At 39.2% G+C, this 22,707-nt stretch overlaps 2 protein-coding genes across 3 annotated transcripts in view; one reads left to right on the top strand and one right to left on the bottom strand.

The window, feature by feature from the left end:
* The window catches only part of PRELID2 (PRELI domain containing 2), a 1,077,378-nt gene that overhangs the window by 608,418 nt on the left and 446,253 nt on the right, over window positions 1-22,707 (top strand). The gene's annotated exons all lie outside the window — the stretch shown is intronic.
* Window positions 1-22,707, bottom strand: part of RBM27 (RNA binding motif protein 27) — an 86,990-nt gene that overhangs the window by 63,138 nt on the left and 1,145 nt on the right. For both annotated transcript variants that reach the window (XM_050793992.1, XM_050793993.1), the window contains exons 2-3: window positions 8,552-8,670; window positions 4,193-4,317 (exon numbers count right to left, since the gene is read on the bottom strand). In XM_050793992.1, the coding sequence (XP_050649949.1) occupies window positions 4,193-4,317; window positions 8,552-8,670 (244 nt within the window). The remainder of the gene's footprint in view (window positions 1-4,192; window positions 4,318-8,551; window positions 8,671-22,707) is intronic.

A 22,707-nucleotide genomic window follows, 5' to 3' on the forward strand; every position in this document is an offset into this window, starting at 1 on the left:
CGCCATCTCAGCTCACTGCAACCTCTGCCTCCCAGAAAACCAGTGATTTTTATTATTGTACTTGAACCAAGTTTATCTCAAACCAAATATACAGTCTTTACTAGAGAAAGGTGAAATAAAGTAATTTGCAAGAGTTAAATACCCATCTATGGAGAATCTCACTGACAAATACACAAATCGGGAAGTGAGTGAATGGACTTAGGAGATAATTTAATAAAATTCAGGCAACATAAAATGGCAGCCACAATATGGCAACCATATGGCAGCAAAATCACTACACAGTCACTAGACTACATTTAAAAATCATTCTCTATCCTAATTCACAGGAAATACAGAGGATGTATTATTCCACTGGGATGCAAACAGCAAAATCCAGACAGTAAAAACTCTACAGGACAAATGATTGAATTTCTTCACAAAATAAAATTTAAGGAAAAAGATGAGATAAAGAAAAGAGGAATGAAGGCAGTGTGCTTCATTAATCATGGCACATGTCTACCACGTTGTTTTTCCAGAAGCAGGATGAGTTGGTGCCAATGATCCAAATTCTTTTACCCTGGTGATCAATAGTCTAACCAGAAAACCACTAATGGAACCCAATATAGCCAAAGACCAAGGAAGAAAGTTAAAATGGGTAATCCCTAGATTTGCTTCTCTATACCCTGTTAGAGCAACTAAGCACAGACCAGAAAAAGACAATTAACCAAAGATGTGTGCCACCTCAGACTCCTTTCCTACTCTATTATCTAACAGAAATACTATAAACAATTATGTTTATGCACTATTAAATGAACTATAATTTATTTCAGTAATTGCAATTAAGTTATGTATAAAACCCAGAAAATGAGAAGTGCCAGAAAGTTGTCATTTGGGGTAGCTCTACGCAGAAACTGGTATTATCCATTTTTCACAATTCTCAAAATTGTATCTACAAAGACACAAATAAGACAGTATAACAGTTTTGTTTTGTTTTTTAACTGTTCTTTCAAAACTCAAGATAGGCTGGGTGCAGTGGCTCACAACTGTAATCCCAGCACTTTGGGAGGCCAAGGCAGGTGAATCACCTGAGGTCAGGTGTTCAAGACCAGCCTGGCCAACATGGTGAAACTCCGTCTCTACTAAAAATACAAAAAAATTAGCCGGGAGTGGTGGTAGACACCTGTAATCCCAGCTACTTGGGAGGCTGAGGCAAGAGAATTGCATGAATCCAGGAGGTGGAGGTGGCAGTGAGCCGAGACTGCACCATTGCACTCCAGCCTGGTCAACAAGAATGAAACTCCATCTCAAAAAAATAAATCAATAAACTCAAGATAATGCAAATTTTCTCTTATATTCAAATCAGCTGCCTCTCAAACAGATACATCTATACCACTGAAATTCAATGACTGTAAAAAACGTCACAAAAAATTTTAACTTATAAAAAACATAATCTATACCATAGACCAAAAAGTATATACTATAATGTACCAAAGAAAAATTTCTGTGAAAGTTCTCAAGAAAGATTTCTTCCAGCCCTGGCGGAGTGGCTCATGCCTATAATCCCAGCACTTTGGGAGGCCGAGGCAAGCAGGTCACTTGAGGTCAGGAGTTTAAGACCAGCCTGGCCAACTTGGTGAAACCCCATCTCTACTAAAAAAAAAAAACACACACACACACACACACACACACACACATATAAATTAGGCAGGAGTGGTGGCAGGGCTTATCATCCCAGCTACCCAGGAGGCTGAAGCAGAATAATTGCCGGAACCTGGAAGGTAGAGGTTGCAATGGGCCGAGATCACAACACCGCACTCCACCCTGGGCGACAGAATGAGATTCTGTCTAAAAAAAAAAAACCGAAAGGTAGCCAGGCACGGTGGCTCACCCCTGTAATCCCAGCACTTTGGGAGGCCGAGGCAGGTGGATCACGAGGTCAGGAGTTCAAGACCAGCCTGGTCAATATGGTGAAACTCTGTCTCTACTAAAAATACAAAAATTAGCCAGGCATGGTGGCACATGCCTGTAATCCCAGCTACTTGGGAGGCTGAGGCAGGAGAATCGCTTGAACCCAGGAGGTGGAAGCTGCAGTGAGCTGAGACGGCACCACTGCACTCTAACCTTGGGCGATGGAGTGAGACTGTCTCAAAAAAAAAAAAACAACAAACAAACAAACAAAAAACCAGAAAGGTTTCTTCCTATTTCCAGTACTTGAAGACACATTAAACAAGCCTCTCCAATTTTGAGAGAACTTGATGAGATAATTACAGGGCATGATATATATATAAAAAAAAAAAAACAGACAGCATTCTCAGTTGATCTTAATTAAATATAGCCACATTTTTTTCTTTTAATGTTGGATCAGGTCAATCAGCCTAGCATTTAAAAATGAATTGGAAATAACTAAACGATACCTAATCCTTAGAATCAATCCTGAAAATGGAGAGGAAAAGAACATGCTATAAAAAAGAAACACTTGGGACCAGGTGCAGTGGCTCATGCCTGTACTCCCAGCACTTTGGGAGGCCAAGGCAGGAGGATCGCTTAAGCTCAGGAGTTCAAGACGAGCCTTGGCAACATAGTGAAACTCTGTCTCTTTAACAACAACAACAAACTTTTTTAAACGGAAATAAAAAAAGGACATTGCCTGGTAAACTGATAAAACTGAATACAGATAATACATTAAAATACTATACGGATGTTAAATTTACTGAACTTGATCGCAGTATCATAAGTTACCTAAGAGAATATTACTTATTTGTAGGAAATACACACTGAAGTACTCTACTTAGGGGTGAAAAGACATGAAGTATGTGACTTACTACTCAAATGACTAAGAAAAAAATCATATGGATATTTAAAGAGAGCAGATGGGGCAAAGTTTCAGTAAATATATCTAGAACACCTATAAACCCAGAGCTTTGGGAGGCAGAGGTGGGAGTCTGAGACCAACCTGGGCAACATAAAGAGACTCCATCTCTACCAAAAAAAAAAAAGTTTATCTAGATAGATGTCATATGGGTGTTTTGGATACTATTCTTGTAATTTTTTTTTTTTTCTTTTTTCTGAGGCAGAGTTTTGCTCTTGTTGCCCAGGCTGGAGTGCAACAGCACAATCTCGGCTCACTGCAACCTCTGCCGCCCCAGTTCAAGTGATTCTCCTGCCTCAGCCTCCCAAGTAACTGGGATTACAGATGCCTGCCACCATGCCCAACTAATATTTTGTATTTTTAGTAGAGGCAGGGCTTCCCATGTTGGCCAGGCTGATCTCAAACTTCTGACCTCAGGTGATTTGCCCACCTAGGCCTCCCAAAGCACTGGGATTACAGGCATGAGCCACCATACCCGGCCTCTTGTAATTTTTATTTAAGTTTAAAATTATTTCTAAATTAAAAATTCATTTTACCTTCAGAATAAATGTAATAAAAAAAAATTAGGAAATATTTCTGCATGATAATCAACATTTATGTGCCAGGCACTGGACTAGAAACCATATATACACACACACATAATCTCACCTAATCCTCCATAGGCACTACTCTGATCCTCATTTTACTGATATCAGAGTGAGACAGAGAAGTGAACTTGTAGAGTTGTTATTATAACTCACACAACCTGATTACAGAATCCACATTTTTCTATGCTATATTGTCTGTATATAAAAGGAAGTACAAAGAACTCTGTAAAATTTCCTTCTTGGCTCAAACAATTAGGTTACCATCTATAACCATGTTTTTATACTTCAATATTATAAAAACATTTCTAAAGTCTTCTTTCCAATATTGACAGTGATGTTCACAATTAAATTAACTATTTTTTAAAACTCTATATAATCAAAAAGTGTAACTGGTTTCTCCATACACATGAAAATGTGTTACCTAATGATTTCTCTTGAGGATTTGTTAACAGTTCACTTTCAGTCAATCTCTCTATATTTAACCAAGTTTTCTTTTTCTAAAAGTCACTAGATAAGATTTCTCTGACTTCCTCAATATTGCTAAAATATTTCTTGGATCTCTAAACAAGCTATCTGAAACTTTTCCAACTCTTCAGTCCAAGCAACTACGAAATCCTGATGAATAATCTGTACCATGCCTAAAATCCGGAAACTTGAATCAATACGCAATTACTTTTAAAAGGCTCAACTTCCAACTAAGGATACTGGTGACAGAATCTAAGAGGCCCCCAAGAGCAGGAGAAAAAATTTGCATTACCTCTTCTTTAATGTCTTCTTTTTCTTGGACTAGTGGTTTTGGCTCAGGCTTAACTGGTTCCAAAGGTGGAAGGTAGTTCTTAGTATAGAGACTTTCAAACAGTTTGTCCACAAAACCTGAAGTTTCTAAGGAGAAGAAATAACATTTACATATTGTGCAAACAAAAAACAAAAATTTGACAACACATTGTCAGCAAAGCTTAGGAAAACAGGGCATCTTGTATACTGCTGGTAGGACTAAAAATGAGTCCTACCTTATGGAAGAGAATCCCACTTCCAGGTTTTAAAATCCTTCTGACCTACTTGCAAAATAATATATAAGATTATTTGTTGGAGTATGTAATAGCAAAAGATCAGACACAACTCAAATTTCCATGAATAAGAGACTAGTTAAATAAACTATGGGATATCTATACAATAGAGTACACGACAGCTATAAAAAGAAAGAATACTAATAATACCTGATCTCGAAGATTTAAGAGTATATATTTATATGTGTTTCTATCCATCTGCATAAAGAAACTGAAATAAAATAAAAACTGACAAAATTGTGTACTGTAGGTGGGAACGCGGTGGACGTAAAAGAGTAGAAGACTTTTACGGTATACCTCTTATTGTTGGATTAAAGGCACTGCCAACTCAAAAAACTTAACTGAAAATTGTTTTAAATCAGTTAAATATTTATTGATATGAAAATGATACAAAACTAACTTTTTGTGTTTTACTTAAAGGGTGCTCTGTTTGAAACTTTCTCAGACAACTGAATGGGAGAACCAGATGAATTTACTAAAAGTATTAATGTCAAATATTTATACTGCCTTTTTTTTTTTTTGAGACAGAGTCTTGCTCTGTTGCTCAGGCTGGAGTGCAGTGGTGCAATCTCAGCTTCAATCCTCCTGAGTTCAAGTGATTCTCCTGCCTCAGCCTCCTGAGTAGGTAGGATTACAGGCATGTGCCACCACGCCCGGCTAATTTTTGTATTTTTAGTGGAGACGGGGTTTTACCATGTTGGCCAAGCTGGTCTCGAACTCCTGACCTCAGGTGATCTGCCTGCCTCGGCCTCCCAAAGTGCTGGGATTACAGGCATGAGCCACCACGTCTGGCCTATGCCTTATTAAAACCAAATCTAATTAACTTTGATTGGTCCTACCCTAAGGAACAGCCAAAGAGCATATTAAAAGCACAACACAAACTCTGCTTACATTTCAATTATTACATCTTTTACATAAAACCTATTTCTAAAATGTTATCTTTTCTATAGAAAAGTATCTTCTTATAAATTTCTTTATACTACTGATTTGTGTAGTAAGCATTTTTCCATGATTATAAAACTGTTAGCTCTCATTAACTATTACATATAAACTTAAGATAATCAGACCCTTCAAAGCCTCTATAATAAGAATACTTTCACTTATAATTATTTTTTAAAACAATTTATAACACGTTATTATCTTTTGTAATCTGAAAGACACATAGCTCAATTTGTAAAAAGCAAAGACAAACATCTACTATTAAACAATATTCTTTGGGAAACCAAAGTTTGGAAAAAATTAAAAATAAAAAATAAAAACAATATTCAAGGTACACTATTAAATTTTTAAAACATTATATATCATTATAAAAGAGTATGCTCACTTAATACTATTTTAAGATGCAATATAAACATAGACATAATTCTACAGTTGCACTGTCCAATATAGTAGCCACTAGTCACATGTAGCTCTTTAAATTTGAGTTTAAATTAATTAAAATTAAATTTAAAAATCAATTTCTGGTCAGACGCAGTGGCTCATGCCTGTAATCCCAACATTTTGGGAGGCCAAGGCGGGTGGATCACTTGAGGCCAGGAGTGTGGCCAACATGGTGAAACTCTGTCTACTAAAAATACAAAAATTAGCCAGGTGTGGTGGCGCGTGCCTGTAACTCCAGCTACTCAAGAGGCTGAGGCAGGAGAATTGCTTGAGCACAAGAGGTAGAGGTTTCAGTGAGCTGAAATTGCAGCACTGCACTCCAGCCTGGGCAACAAGAGCGAAACTCTGTCTCAAAAAAAAAAAAAAAAAAAAATCAATTTCTCTGGCCTATTAACCAGATTATCAAGTGCTCAATAGCCACATGTGGCTAATGGCTATTGAAATGTAAAGTACAGATGTAGACCATATGCACAAAGTTCTATTGGACAGTGCTAGTCTAGAAAGACATATACAAGCTGATAACAGTGATATAAATTTATCTCTGGTGGCAAATTTATGGTTACTTATTTTCTTATCCTTTTAAAAATGTAGTGTATAGTTCCTTCTCATACATATTACTTATGTAATTTTTTAAAATTACTAAAATCCTTTCTAACTTTTTTTGAGATGGAGTCTTGCTGTGTCACCCAGGCCTCCCAAGTAGCTGGGACTACAGGCAACCATCACCACTCCTGGCTAATTTTTCTGTATTTTTTTTTAGTAAAGATGGGGTTTCACCATGTTAGCCAGGATGGTCTCGATCTCCTGACCTCGTGATCTGCCCGCCTCAGCCTCCCAAAGCGCTGGGATTACAGGCATAAGCCACGGCGCCCGGCTAATCCTTTCTAACTTTTTATAACAAAGAATTCTTAGACGTCTAAACATTAATTTGGCCTTTTACCCCAAATATCTTTACCATGTTTTGCTTTCTCTTTTATCATGGTTCTGCATTTCACAAGATTCATCTTTAACGTAAATTAAGTAATGTAAGTTAACACATTTAGAAAAGAAAACATCTGTACTGGGGAGGAAATTAAATAGTTGTTATACTGGGAAGAAATTCTGTCAGTATTGTTTTGTTTCTACAAAAAGAGCTGTAAAATGCATGAAAAAATATGTAATCCTATGTTTTAGATTGAGAAGCCATACTTACTTTTCTCTTTCACAGTAAATACTTATTTTAAATGATATCTTCTCATCACCAATAGCTAAATCAACTGATAAACATATATATATATATATATATTTTTTTTTTTTTTTTTTGAGTCGGAGTCTCGTTCAGTCGCCCAAGCTGGAGTGCAGTGGCGCGATCTCAGCTCAAGGCAACCTCTGCCTCCTGGGTTCAAGCAATTCTCCTGCCTCAGCCTCCCGAGTAGCTGAGACTACAGGCATGCACCACCACGCCCTGCAAATTTCTGTATTTTTAGTAGAGACAGGGTTTCACCATGCTGGCCAGGATGGTCTCAATCTCTTGACCTCATGATCTGCCCGCCTGGGCCTCGCAAAGTGCTGGGATTACAGGCATGAGTCACCACGCCTGGCCCATTCAACAATATTTACTGAACATCTTCCATGTACCAAGTACTGTAGGTTCCAAGTCTCCACTCTCAACCAAATGAAAGGCAAACAAAGGGTAGAGAGACAGATAAACAGGGAAATAAACCTATGACAGGTGGTGACAAGTGCCATGAAAACAACAAAACAGGAGTCAGGCACAGGGGCTCATGCCTTGTAATCCCAGCACTTTGGGATGCCAAGGTGGGGCAGTTGCTTGAGGCAAGAAGTTCAAGGATCAAACTGGGCAACAAAGTGAGACCCCAACACTACAAAAATAAAAATACACAGATATAAAAATAAATAAATAAAAAAGTAATAAAACAGGGTTGGAAGGAGGAGAGTGGATGGAGGCATGGAGTATACTATACTACACTGTATGTAGAGCACTCAGGGGAAACTGCTTTGAGAAGATGACGTTTGAAGAGACCAGAAAGAAGCGAGGGAAGAATCCATGTTTCAGGCAAGGGTAAAATGAGTTCAAAGGGCCTGAGTTGGGAACATGTTTGCCATAATTCAAAAAATAGGTGGTAAATGTGGCTAGAGTGGAACAAGTGAGGGGGAATGATAGGAGATAAGGTCAGAGGCAACAGGGGAAACCTTGAGGAAGATCTGTAGACCATGGAAACGGATTTGGTAAGATGAAAAGTTAAAGGCACAAAGAGAAGAGGATCATGCACATCTCTTCTTGGATATTAAGAAGCCCCATCCAAGGGGGGGAAAAAAACTGATGAGCTCATCATCTTAATGAAAAGCAAGAATAAGTAGCTTCATTATCCTTAAACTGTTATTCCTCAATCATCAAGTAGGCTTCGTCAAAAGCTGCAAAAGACCTAATCATCTAAAAAGCATTAGAGCTGCCATTGCCTTAATAGAGGAAAGCAGCAAAGAAGAAAAGGGAAAAAACCAGTTCTAACAAAACATGATAAATAATTAAGTATGAATGGGTATATTCAAGTATTCAAAGGACTCTGACTACTTTCTTTCCTATCAAGCTTATATCTCCAAGACTTTTCAGGGAGTTTTAAATTTAAAATCTTTACTTCAATACTTGATTGAAGGCCCATAATAATTACCTTTTTGTAAAAAGACATCAAGTTGATCAGCACAAAAGGCTTTTAATTCTTTCTCAGGTTTGTCCTTCTTGACCAGTGCTACAACATAGTTGGCTAAGGCTGAAGGATCAGCATCACATCTAGTTAGACAAAGAGAAAACAAAAATTTTAAAAAACACTTTTTTTTTCAAACAGTTGTGTCATTAATGAAGTAACCCTTATTTTGGAAAATGAGAGATCAAAACTATTCTAAAAACTGACCACAAACACAGGCAACTTTTATAATAAACATATACATACTGCGAGATTTTCCTTTTGCATTTATTTCTACAAAATGACTAGTATGTCTTCTATTTTTGAGGTTCTAATTATACCAAGGATCTTGGGTGAGCTCTACATTTATTTGTTCTCTCAATGATAATAGGGAAAGAGTGGCAACTGATCCCTAAGTTGCTGTTTGGCTCCCAGCTATAGAAGCACTGTCAGTAACACCTTCAGGAACTATCTGTTCCAGGTGATTGATGAGCAAAAGGATGGGAAGTGATAGAAAAATTTTCTCCTCTCCTCAAGACACCTCTCCTGACACCACAGGCACCAGTATCTAAAAATGGCTATCAGCCCTTTGGCTAATCTCAATGAGTATCTTAAAGATCTTTTTAAAAAATAAGAACATGAAAAGAATGGCATTTAAATATTATTGGCAAATGCTTTAGCAGCTATAAGAAAGAAAGATCTAGGAGTTAGAAACAGAAAGGAAAAGAGAAGTGGTGAAAGGACAGCAGAGATAACCTTTACCTACCTCACATTTTTTCTAGTAAGTAATCCAACACTAACACTCAAAATCATCTCCTATTCCAGGATAGCTCATAATCCTTGGGTTGTCAACTCCTGATGGATAGTAATCTGTCTGAATCAAGGTTTTATGTACATCACATGAAACTAGAAGTTTTCTTGTTGTAAACATATATATACACACACAAATATAAAATATTCTAGACTTTCTGATGAATACATAATTAACACATATCCTTCACAGTATGGTTATGGAGGTAAAATGAAAACATTCAGGCTGGGTGCAATGGCTCAGGCCTGTAATCCCAACATTCTGAGAGGCTGAGGCAGGAGAATCACTTGAGCCCAGGAGTCCAAGACCAGCCTGGGCAACATGGCAAAACCCTGTTGCTACAGGAAATACAGAAATTAGCCAGGTGTGGTGGTGCACGCCTGTAATTCCAGCTACTCCGGAGGCTGAGGTGGGAGGATGCTTGAGGCTGGGAGGCAGAGATTGCAGTCAGCCGATATCACACCACTGCACTCCAGCCTAGGTGACAGAATGAGACCCTGTCTCAAAGAAACAAAAAACAAACAAAAAATTCAGAATAACAGTAAGTAAAACCATTATGCAAGCAAAGTGATTATATAACCTAAAAAACACTATTCAAATCTAACTAATCTTGCTCTATAATTCTCGGGCCTTCACTGCCAGCCAGAAAGTTAAAAGATTTCAGCTCACTTGGGAGGCTGAGGCAAGAGGACACCTTGAGCCCAGGAGTTGGAGGTTGCAGCAAGCCATGATCACACCACTGCACTCCAGCCTAGGCAACAGAGTGAGATCTTGTCTCCAAAAAAAAAGAGGCTTCAGCTCAAGAATATCAATCACATTTCCAATAACTTTGTGAGATTAGTAAACAAAATAAAAATCAAGCACCAGTACTTTTACTTCCTTCTAGTTTTTATACTTAAAGTTCGTAATTCAGTAACACAGGTTTTTTTGTTGTCACTATTAACATTGTCATGGGAAAGGCTGGTTCTTTAAACATTCATGTGCCTGGCCGGGTGCAGTGGCTCATGTCTGTAATCCTAGCACTTTGGGAGGCCGAGGCAGGTGGATCACCTGAGGTCAGGAGTTCAAGACCAGCCTGGCCAACATGGTGAAACCCTGTCTCTACTAAAAACACAAAAATTAGCCAGGCAAGGTGGTGGGCACCTGTAATCCCAGCTACTCGGGAGGCTGAGGCAGAAGAATCACTTGAACCCAGGAGGCAGAGGCTGCAGTGAGCTGAGATCATGCCATTGCATTCCAGCCTGGGCTACAGAGCGAGACTCCATCTCTAAATACATAAATAAATAGACAGACAGATAGATAGACAGTCAGTCAAGGCTGGGCATGGTGGCTCATACCCATAATCCCAACACTTTGGGAGGCCAAGGCAGACTGCTTAAGTCCAGGAGTTCAAGAACAGCTTGGGCAATATAGCGAGACCCAGTCTCTACAAATAATATAAAAAATAGCCAGGCATGGTGGCACATGCCTGTAGTCCCAGCTACTCAGGAAGCTGAGGCAGGAGGATAGACTGAGCCTAGGAGGTCCAGGCTATAATGAGCCATGATCACACCACTGCCCTCCAGCCTGGGATACACAGTGAGACCGTGTCTCAAAAAATAAAAAATTAAAGAAAGTAAAGATTTTTCTTAAGTAAAAAATAAGTTACATTTTGGAGAATTATGAACAGATAACCTTAGTAAGTCCAACTGCTAAATTCTAAAATTTTTATATATATATGTGTGCCTGTGTGTGTGTGTGTATATATATATAGAGAGAGAGAGAGAGAGAGTGTGTGTGTGTAAACTTGAATTTGCTAAGAGAATAGATCTTTTTTTTGAGACAGAGTCTTGCCTGTGGCCCAGGCTGGAGTGCAGTGGCTCAATCTCAGCTCATTGCAACCTCCACCTCCCGGGTTCACGCCATTCTCCTGCCTCAGCCTCCTGAGTAGCTGGGACTACAGGTGCCCACCACCACGCCCAGATAGTTTTTCGTATTTTTTAGTAGAGATGGGGCTTCACCGTGTTAACCAGGATGGTCTCGATCTCCTGACCTCGTGATCCGTCCGCCTCGGCCTCCCAAAGCGCTGGGATTACAGGCATGAGCCACTGTGCCTGGCCTAAGAGAGCAGATCTTAGGTGTTCTCGCCACACAAAAAAAGATAGCTATATGAGATGATTATGTTAATTAGCTTTTGATATATATGCACATTTCAGTATTTGTATGTATATCAAAACATCACACCTTAAATGCATACAATTTTTATTAATAAAATTTTAAATTAAAAACAAAAATAGTGGACATATAGCCTTTCTATCTTCAAAAAATATTATGGTCCAGTGTGGTGGCTCACGCCCATAATTCCACACTTCGGGAGGCCAAGTGTGGGGATCGCTTGAGTCCAGGAGTTTCAGACTATGGCGAAACCCATTTCTACAAAAAATTAACCAGGTATGGTGACATGCGCCTGTGGTCCCAGCTACCCAGGAGGCCGTGGTGGGAGAATCACGTGAGCCCAAGAGGCAAAGTGTGCAGTGAGCCAAGATTGTGCTACTGTACTCCAGCATGGGCAACAGAGCAAGACTGTCTCAAAAATAAAAATAAAATAAAAATTATACATGCCAGCAGGGCGCAGTGGCTCACCCCTGCAGTCCCAGCGCTTTGGAAGGCCGAGACAGGAGGATCAAGAGGTCAGGAGTTCAAGACCAGCCTTACCAAAATGGTGAAACCCCATCTCTACTAAAAACACAAAAATTAGCCAGGCGTGGTGGTATGCGCCTGTAATCCCAGCTACTCAGGAGACTGAGGCAGGAGAATCACTTGAACCCGGGAGGCAGAGGTTGCAGTGAGCAGAGATCACGCCGCTGCACTCCAACCTGGGTGACAGAGCGAGACTGTCTCAAAAAAAGAAAAAAAAAAATACACATGCCACGCTTACCCTGATTATTCTATAAACACCTTAAAAAACAGATGTGTAGTCCAACTTAATTTCACCCCTGAGAACAGTAAGAAATTTTTGATCAGTGTAGTTCTAGTCAACACTCATATGGAGGAGAGAAGGGGAAAAAATTATATTTCCACCTTTATGTAGAAAGTTTAGTTCTTGGATAAGGGTAGTCTAACACAGAAGAGAAAGACTTAGAAAAATAAATAAGAATGGCACAAAATGGCAACGTTATTTTCTCTGGTGTTATAGGAATCTTCAAGGAGTCTAATGATCTGATAGATTTAGTGCTGGGTATGGATAATAAGGTTTCTACATGTGAAGAATGGGCAAAACATTCAGATATTGGATAACTGAAATGGGTTTAAGAAACCCAGATAATGGCTGGGTGCAGTGGCTCATGCTTGTAATTCCAGCAGTTTGGGAGGCTGAGGCAGGAGGATCACCTGAGGTCAGGAGTTCGAGATCAGCCTGGCCAACATCGTGAAGCCCCGTGTCTACTAAAAATACAGAAATTAGTCAGGTGTGGTGGCATGCACCTGTAATCCCAGCTACTTGGGAGGCTGAGGCCGGAGAACTGCTTGAGCCTGGGAGGCGGAGGTTGCAGTGAGCCGAGATCATGCCACTGCACTCCAGCCTGAGCGATAGAGCGCAACTCAAGTCTCAAAAAAAAAAAAAAAAAAAGAAAAAAGAAGAAGAAAAGAAAATAAACCCAGATATATTTTACATATATTTAGTATTCAGACTCTTAAAAACACACATTTTGATACGATAGTTTTAAAAATCAAGATGAATATACAGAAAAGTAAAATAGAGTAGAAAAGGTTAGACTCCAGGAGAAGAGAATGATCACAGATTCTAAACATTTGTTTAATGTGAGGAAACAAATGATTGTCAATAACTGACAGAAATCTGCACCAAATACAACAGCATGTTTACAGCCAAAGGAATAGGACCATTTAAATTTAACGGCTCCTAACATGTATCCATAAAGTACGCTCTTAAGAAAATTACAAGTCTAAAATAATAAGTCACACTAATTGAATAGTGAAACTTAAATACATTGGGGAGTTTTGTGCTTTAATTTTCTAGACCTTCATAATTATTCTTATTCTTTCACCCATTGATTCCTCACTATATAATCTCTAAAACACAGCCATGATAGTGTAGCTACAGTATCAATGCTAACTACTCAACAAGACTTACAGAAGTATGTCACAAAAATCTGAGTACAACTAAGACTCTTGAGAATATAATACAAGTGCGGTATCACCTCCCTTTCCTGAAAATTCATCACTTCCTTCTTCTCATATCCAGGAAGAGTACTTAAAATCTTTTAGCTACTTTATTTGGAACCAAAGCTTATGGGAATCCACTACTGCTTGACTATAAAAACAAGCATATTTGGGGATGAAAGAGATTGTAAAATTTGGGATCCACGACTATGCTAAATAAACATGTCTCTAGACAAAAAGGGACTTCTATTATAACATGGAGATTAGAAAAGACAATAATACCCATTTTAAATTACCATTCTACTATAGATTTGTAAATCTGTAAAGATAAATTAAGTGATCCATTTAAGATCAGGCAGACAGCACATCTGTGGAACTAAAAATCAGCTGCAATTCCACACAAGTAAAATCTGTTTCACAAGCATGTCTTTTTCTTATGTATATCTGCAAGAAAAATTAACATATCTTAAGTATCAACCAACGGTTACCTTTTAAAGAATCAACAAAAGAAATTTTCTAAAGGTTAATGTTACTTACAAATAGGACTCCTTAAAATTCACACCTTGTATAATAACGTTTTAAGAACACATCTCAATTATCTTTTAAGTTATTTTAAAAAGTCAACAAATTTTTATCAGAGTAAGCTAACAGAAACATTGCCCTAAAAATGCCTCATCTGTAAAAATCTCAAATATCTTTTTCCCCTTTTAATGAAATCTCTATTGCACGTATATTACACAACTGCTGAGCCAGTACATAAGCTTCACAGAAAATTTCAGACATACAATCATAAAATCAAAGAGTAAGGTCCTATATCTTTGGCCCCAAGCCAAAAAACACTACTGAAAAACCATTATCATTTACTTGCTTTAGGAAAAAAGCCAAGACTACTTAGACCTTTTCCACTTTCAGAAAAATTTACATGTTTCTGAATATGGATCTAATTTTAAGTTCCATCTTAATGTGCTCTTTCTTTCAGAGGTGAAATAGCTAATACATGTGCTTCTGAGCCACAGGTAAAAAAAATTATATCTCCTGATCTTAATGTGTATCAACAGTCATTAAAAATATCCATATTCTCGGTGGGGCGTGGTGGCTCATGCCTGTAATCCCAACACTTTGGGAGGCTGAGGCAGGTGGATCACCTGAGATCGGGAGTTTGAGACCAGCCTGACCAACATGGATAAACCCCATCTCTACTAAAAATACAAAATTAGCTGGGCGTGGTAGTACATGCCTGTAATCCCAGCTACTCGGGAGGTTGAGGCAGAAGAATCGCTTGAACCCGGGAGGCAGTGGTTGCGGTGAGCTGAGATTGCGCCATTGCATTCCAGCCTCGGCAACAAAAGCGAAACTCCGTCTCAAAAAAAAAAAAAAAAATCCATATTCTCTGACCAGTAGTTACACTTATGAGAGACCAGACTAAGGAAATAAAGGCAAATATAGAAAATACTACTGGCACCTAAAGCTACACACACATAAAATGTATTTATTATATAAAAACAGCATTACTTTTTAACAAAAAAAATAGTGCCAAGGTAACCATTCTCTTATTGTTGGATGTTTGTGAAAATTAGACATCCAAAGTGATGGTTATTAGCTGCGCATGGTGGTAGGCGCTTGTAATCCCAGCTACTCAGGAGGCTGAGGCAGGAGTATCGCTTGAATCCATCCAGGAGACAGAGGTTGCAGTGAACTGAGATCATGCCACTGCACTCCAGACTGAGCAACAAAGCAAGACTCCATCTCAAAAATATATATATGTAATATAAAATACAATATAATAAACAAATGTTTTTTTAAAAAATTATGGTTATGGCCAGGCACAGTGGCTCATGCCTGTAATCCCAGCACTTCAGGAGGCCGAGGTGGGAGGATAGCTTCAGCTCAGGAGTTCAAGACCAGTCTGGGCAACATAGTGAGAACCCCATCTCTAAAAAAACAAAACTAAAAAATTAGCCTGATGTGGCGGCACGCGCCTATAGTCCCAGCTACTTACGAGGCTGAAGCGGGAGGACTGTACAATCCTGGAAGGCTGAGGCTACAGTGAGCTATGACCATGCCACTGGATCCTGGAAGGTTGAGGCTACAGTGAGCTATGACCACGTCACTGCACTCCAGCCTGGGTGACAGAGCAAAACCCTGTCTTGATAAAAAACAAGGGCCGGGCGGGGTGGCTAACGCCTGTAATCCCAGCACTTTGGGAGGCCGAGGCAGGCAGATCATGAGGTCAAGAGTTCCAGACCAGCCTGGCCAACAGGTGAAAGCCCGTCTCTACTAAGAATGCAAAAATTAGCCAGGCGTGGCGGCACATGCCTGTAATCCCAGTTACTCGGGAGGCTGAGGCAGGAGAATCACTTGAAACCGGGAGGCAGAGGTTGTAGTGAGTCGAGATCACACCACTGCACTCCAGCCTGGGCGACAGAGCAAGACTCCACCTCAGGGGTGGGGGGAATAACAAAAAACAAAAAAACCAAAGTGACGGTTATAAAAGCAACATATACATGTGAAAAATGCTTCTAATGTAATGTCAAAGAAATCAGAATTTTACAATGAGTTTGACTGTAGATATATAAAAATTTATACACAAAAGAGAAACTGAAAATAAATACTAATAATTTTGTTTTCTCTATTTTCTATATTGTCATAATGCAATAATACTTTTTTATTTTAAAAGAATGAAAGTAAATTTTTTAAAACAGTCTGACTCTGAGATCTGTGTTCAGATTATTCCTTTGATAAGACCATACTGGGCCAGGCCCGGGGGCTCACACCTGTAATCCCAGGGGCGGATCACCTGAGGTCAGGAGTTCGCGACTAGCCTGACCAATATGGAGAAACCCCGTCTCTACTAAAAATACAAAATTAGCCAGGCGTGGTGGCGCATGCCTGTAATCCCAGCTACTCAGGAGGCTGAGGCAGGAGAATCGCTTGAACCCAGGTGGCGGAGGTTGCAGTGAGCCGAGATCGTGCTATTGCACTCCAGTCTGGGCAACAAGAGCAAAACTCCTCTCAAAAGAAAAAAAAAAAAAAAAAGACAAGACCATACTGGACAAAGTAAGTAAAAATGGAGTTGACTTTCACATTTGTTAATACCTATTAAAGATATACATGTATTGGTACTTTCAAATGAAAACTTTCTGTCTTAGTCTGTTTGGGCTACTATAACAGAATACCTTAGACTAGGCAATTTAGTATTTATTTATTTTTTGAGACAGGGTCTCATTCTGTTACCCAGGATGGAGTACAGTGGCATGATCATGGCTCACTGCAGCCTCAACGTCCCAGGCTCAAGTGATCCTCCCACCTTAGCCTCCCAAGTAGGTGGGACTACAAGCGTGCACCACCATGCCCGACTAAGGCTATTTTTTTTACTTTTTTGTAAAGGCAGAGTTTTGCCCCATTGTCCAGGCTGGTCTCGAATTCCTGGACTCAAGTGATCCACCCACCTCAGCCTCCCAAAGTGCTGGGATGACAGGCATGAGCCCACAGTTCCCAGCCAACTAGGTAATTTATAAACAGAAATGTGTTGCTCACAATTCTGCAGGCTGGGAAGTTCAAGATTAAAGCATCAGCAAACTTGGAGTCTAGTGAGGGCCCATTCCTCATAGATGGTACCTTCTATGTCCTCTCATGGTAACAAGCAGGCTCCTTACATTTTTTTTTTTTGAGATGTCCAACATGAATTTTGGGGGGACAACAACATTCAGACCATAGTACTTTCATCTTCCTTTTAAGTAATTAGGGGCTTTCATGAATGAACATGATGTGGAAGAAATAACCCTAGGTTTATTTGGGAGGAAAACATATACATACATTCATCAGTTGCAAATACCATTTGGGTATTTGGACGATAGCTCCTGGTATAGTAACCACCAGCTAAACATATGCGCAAAATTAGACTACTAAAAACTTCTTTCTTTTCTAATTGTCAATTACCTATATATACATATGAGAATGTTCATTCATTTAAACATATACTGAATGTTTACTAAGTGCCAAGCATATTGCTTGGTAATGGAATTACTCTGAACAAAACAGACCTTGCCCTGCACTCCCATGGCCAAGAGGTAGACATGCAAACAAATAATTACAGTACAAAATAACAAATTGTATAAAAAGATATTAATAAGGAAGTAAGTAGCAACATTGTGAGAGGATAAGAGAAGACAGTGGCAAGAAACATAGGGCTATAAAAGCAACTTCTGGCTTCTAGCCTATAGTTATCGGGCCAGGAAGGATGAAGTCAGACATCTTTAAAAGGCAGACCAAAGGACATAAGAATAAATACATTCTTAAGTTAGTGGACTAAAACTTGCCAAGAAGTCTTCTGGCCAAAGTTCTTTTCTATGAAATCATGAATGGTATCCTTAAGTCCTACAGCACTTTAGAGGCACACTAACTCTCTGAAGCCACTAAGTACACTTAGAAAATTACCAGTTCTTCCCAAACTTAAGAATATACCTCAAAATACTTATTTAACCCGTAGTTTATTTACCAGGTGGTCAGGTCTAACAATTGCTAGATGATTATTTTTCCTCCCATTTGGGCAACTGCAGAGATTACCATCCAGAGTTCAATTTGAAAAGGACTGCCAACATAAAGCAACATGTAAACTCTAGAGTTCAACCAAAGTATACGCATCATGATCACTGAACCCATAAATATGAACCAATGAAATAAACTTATTCTATTAACCTTATTGCTGCCTTTTCTATCACACTCCAAGCTGACAACATATTCAGTCTCCCAGTGCACTTTAAAAGACACTGATATGGCCAGAACTCACAAAAACCGCACATCAAGTCTATGACTTTGACTAGCAGTTCCTGTTGCTATCTATAGCACCTGCAATGAGACTCTAGATCTGCCTTGTAATAGACTGATTATTATTATTTAAGTGGCAGTGGTGTTTAACAGTAATAAGCAAAATACTTTTGTAGACAGTTTCACGTATTTTCATACTCCAAAAACCATAAAATGTTGTTTATATTTATAGAATGATTCAAAGGTACACAAACCACTTAGTCTACATTTTTAATACTCATAACAGACTTGGTGAAGTAGGTAAAAGGCAAATAAAATTTAATTCTGTTTAACAGAAAAAGGTAGACAATTTCTCCTGTCACAGAGTGAATCAGAAACAGATATGGAACTAGAAATTAAATGCCCTGATTCATACAACGTCTATTAAAGTAAGATAGACAGATGCAAATTGTCCAAAGTGTTTACAAATTCCACCATGCTTTTTAAAACATACACCAAGAGAAAGTTTTACACTAAGCCAAACAAGCAGCAGTGAATAATACATATTTATACATTTTATATAATATAAATAAAACATTCCCCATTAAACACAACATGTTTTGATAGAAATACAGGTTACTGAAAAATGCTTGCCTGATCTTTTTTTAAACTTGCAGAAATTTATTTAGTGATGCACTTGTCTCCTGAATTTAGTAGAACCGTACTTTAAAGGGGTTCACATACTTACAATGAGCAGTTATTTCTGACAGAAAGAAACCATGACATCTCTAAATTGTGCATGATCCCTACACAGTCTCTATGACTAGGATATCTAGGATATTTTGAAAGTGAGGAAAGATGAAGGCCCCAAACAAGAACTGAGTCTAGTTTACTCATACAGCTGTAGGGAAAGAGAGAAACTTCTTGACTGAGATATTGGTTTCCCTCCCTTTTACTGCACTGCTAACAAAAATGGTGGTACTAGTTTATTCCAGCCAGTTAAGGTGTCATTTCTTCCTGTCTCCCTCCTGTCTTTCCTCTAATAAAAGTAATAGATGTGTTTGCTACCTACAAAGGGAATGGAAGATGACAGTTATAAGCTCTACTAGCCCATGACATTACTAACTAGGCCATAGGGAATAATCAACTGTAAACTAGATTGGTTTAGAAATACCTCCTGTTAGGCCGGGTGCGGCAGCTCACGCCTGTAATCCCAGCACTTTGGGAGCCGGGTCACCTGAGGTCAGGAGTTCAAGACCAGCCTGACCAACACGGTGAAACCCCATCTCTACCAAAAATACAAAAATTAGCCAGGCAAGGTGGTGCATGCCTGTAATCCCAGATACTTGGGAGGTTGAGGCAGGAGAATCGCTTGAACCCCGGAGATGGAGGCTGCAGTGAGCCAAGATCGTGCCACTGCACTCCAGCCTCGGCAACCGAGACTCTGTCTTGAAAAAAAAAAAAAAAAAAGAAATACCTCCTGTTATATGCATATGTTTCACTAGGGACAAGCTGTAACATTTTAAAAATCCCCCAGGAATTGGAAGCTTTTATAAATTTAATTTACTGTAAACTAAGTTAAATAAGAAAATGTGATAGAAAATCATGTGCACACAGGCCGGGCGCAGTGGCTCATGCCTGTAATCCCAGCGCTTTGGGAGGCCGAGGCAGACGGATCACAAGGTCAGGAGTTCAAAACCAGCCTGGCCAACATAGTGAAACCCCCTCTCTACTAAAAAACACAAAAAATTAGCCAGGCATGGTGGCGGGCACCTGTAATCCCAGCTACTCAGGAGGCTGAAGCAGGAGAATCACTTGAACCCGGCAGGCGGAGGTTGCAGTGAGCGCCACCGCACTCCAGCCTGGGCGACAGTGTGAGACTCCATCTCAAAAACAAAAGCAAAAGGAAAAAAAAAAAAATCATGTGCACGGCTATAGTTTTGATTCCAACCTAGCCAGTGCAACTATACTATCTCAAAGCCTAGCAACTGCTCTGAAATGCAATGTTGTAGCAACATGCCAATCTGCCATGAAAATTTTCTTGAATCTGGAATATGCAAAAAAGTAAATTTACAAACACAGCCCACTTTAGCATATCATTTATTACATTTTAGGATATCTAAACAAACAAAAAATCTCCCATGATGACATACTAAGGATAAAAATATACATGGTATCTGCATTTACTTTATTATTATTAATATCTCCATTCAAAACCATTACTTAGGCGAGTTAAAAGTAAGTATTTTAGGCCAGGTGCAGCGGCTCATGCCTGTAATCCCAGCATTCTGGGAGGCTGAGGCGGGTGGATCACCTGAGGTCAAGAACTGGAGACCAACCTGGCCAACACGGTAAAACCCCCATCTCTACTAAAAATACAAAAAATTACCCGGGCATGGTGGCAAGTGCCTGTAAGCCCAGCTACTAGTGAGGCTGGGGTAGGAGAATCGCTTGAACCCAGGAGGCAGAGATTGCAGTGACCTGAGATTGCACCACCAAACTCCAGCCTGGGCAACAAAAGCGAAACGCCATCTCAAATAAACAAACAAACAAACAAATAAATAAATATTTTAGCCTTTTTTTACCCTAAATAACAAAAATTAAAAAAAAAAATAAGCATGTGAACTTTAAGTTGAATATATAACTCAAAAAGAGAAACTAAACTCAAGTAATCATTTTGAAAGATAATTTTTACTCATGAAAATTACAGAATGATCATACTTATGAGTCTAAGTAGCTTTAGAAAAAAAAAAAAAGCCTAAGCAAGATGAAGCTCCCACCCAGACTAACTTTCAACATTAAGGGGGGAAAAAAAAACCAAAAAGCACTACTCAGAGTAAAACATCTTAGGGAGCTTTAAAAAAAAAAAAAAAAAAAAAAAAAAAGAAAAGAAAAAGCAAGTAACTACAAGGCTAAAAGTTGTTACCTTCTATCGAAGACATAAAATGTATGTTTAATACTTCTTAAAAGGATATCTACTAACAAAATTAAACTTGTATGGAAAGTAGGTTTTTTTTTTAAAGGCATCAGAGCAGCAGGAATACAAAATAAAGAGATGTATTTTTTCTTTTTTAATCTTAACATGAATAATACTTTTCTTATTTTTATTATTTTGAGATGGAGTCTGGCTCTGTCGCCCAGGCTGGAGTGCAGTGGCACCATCTCATCTCGGTTCACTGAAACCTACGCCTCCTGGGATTCAAGTGATTCTTCTGCCTCAGCCTCCCCAGTAGCTGGGACTACAGACACGCCCCACCACGCCCGGCTAATTTTTACATTTTCTGTAGAGACGGAGTTTCACCATATTGGCCAGGCTGGTCTCGAACTCCTGACCTCATGATCCGCCCACCCGGGCTTCCCAAAGTATTGGGATTAGAGGCGTGAGCCACCGTGCCTGGCCACATGAAGAACACTTTAAACATAAAGATATTTTTCTTTTTTCAATCTTTTCCCATATACGGTCAATTTCACTACATCCATTTTATTTCCCACCTTCACCACAAACCATTTCCATCTTTGTGCCCAAAACTTCATTGTAGGGGTGAAAAAACCCCTATTCAAGAGACCTATATTCTTCTAAAAAACCTTCGAGTGTGTTCAGAAGTCATTTTCACTGAAAAATTAACAGGGAAGTAGCTTGACACTGTCCCTCAAAAGCTCCTTTATCATGCCTCCACACCTCCCAAACTACTCCCTATCTTCACCTCTGAAAAACACTCAATTTTCCACTAATGCAGCCTGACCTAATGAATCGAAGCCTGCACATCTCTTCTTCTATCCCTTTCTTTCAAGCAGAAAGCCCTAACCTTCAATAAGAGAATAAGCAGAAGCAAGGAGGAGGCAGAACATTATCCTTTCCTTTCCAGTAACTAGCCATACCCCATTCCCCCAAATAAACACTCCACAACCCTAGCCTTTAAAATGGTTATCAAACATGGCCAGGTCCAGTGGCTCACGCCTGTAATCCCAGCACTTTGGAAGGCCAAGGCGAGCGGATCACCTGAGGTCAGGAGTTCGAGACCACCCTGGCCAACATGTCTCTACTAAAAACACAAAAAATTAGCTGGGCGTGCTGGCGCGCGCCTGTAGTCCCAGCTACTCGGGAGGCTGAGGCAGAAGAATCGCTTGAACCCGGGAGGTGGAGGTTGCAGTGAGCCGAGATCGAGCCACTGAACTCCAGCCTAGGAGACAGAGTGAGGCATTGTTTGAAAAAAAAAGGTTATAAAACAAACAAAATGTTGATACCTCTATTACCTCTTTCAAGCCTCCCAAGAACATTTCTACTAACACTACCCAAAATATTTTTAAAAGACCGGTCTCATTCTTTTGAGTCCCTCATCCTACACCCCAATTATCTTCAGGTGTCCTCTCAATCTTACAAAAACATTTACAAAACTATCCTCTCAATCGCACAAGAATATTTACAAAT

Source organism: Macaca thibetana, chromosome 6 (assembly GCF_024542745.1).
Source record: "Macaca thibetana thibetana isolate TM-01 chromosome 6, ASM2454274v1, whole genome shotgun sequence".
NCBI lineage: Eukaryota > Metazoa > Chordata > Mammalia > Primates > Cercopithecidae > Macaca > Macaca thibetana.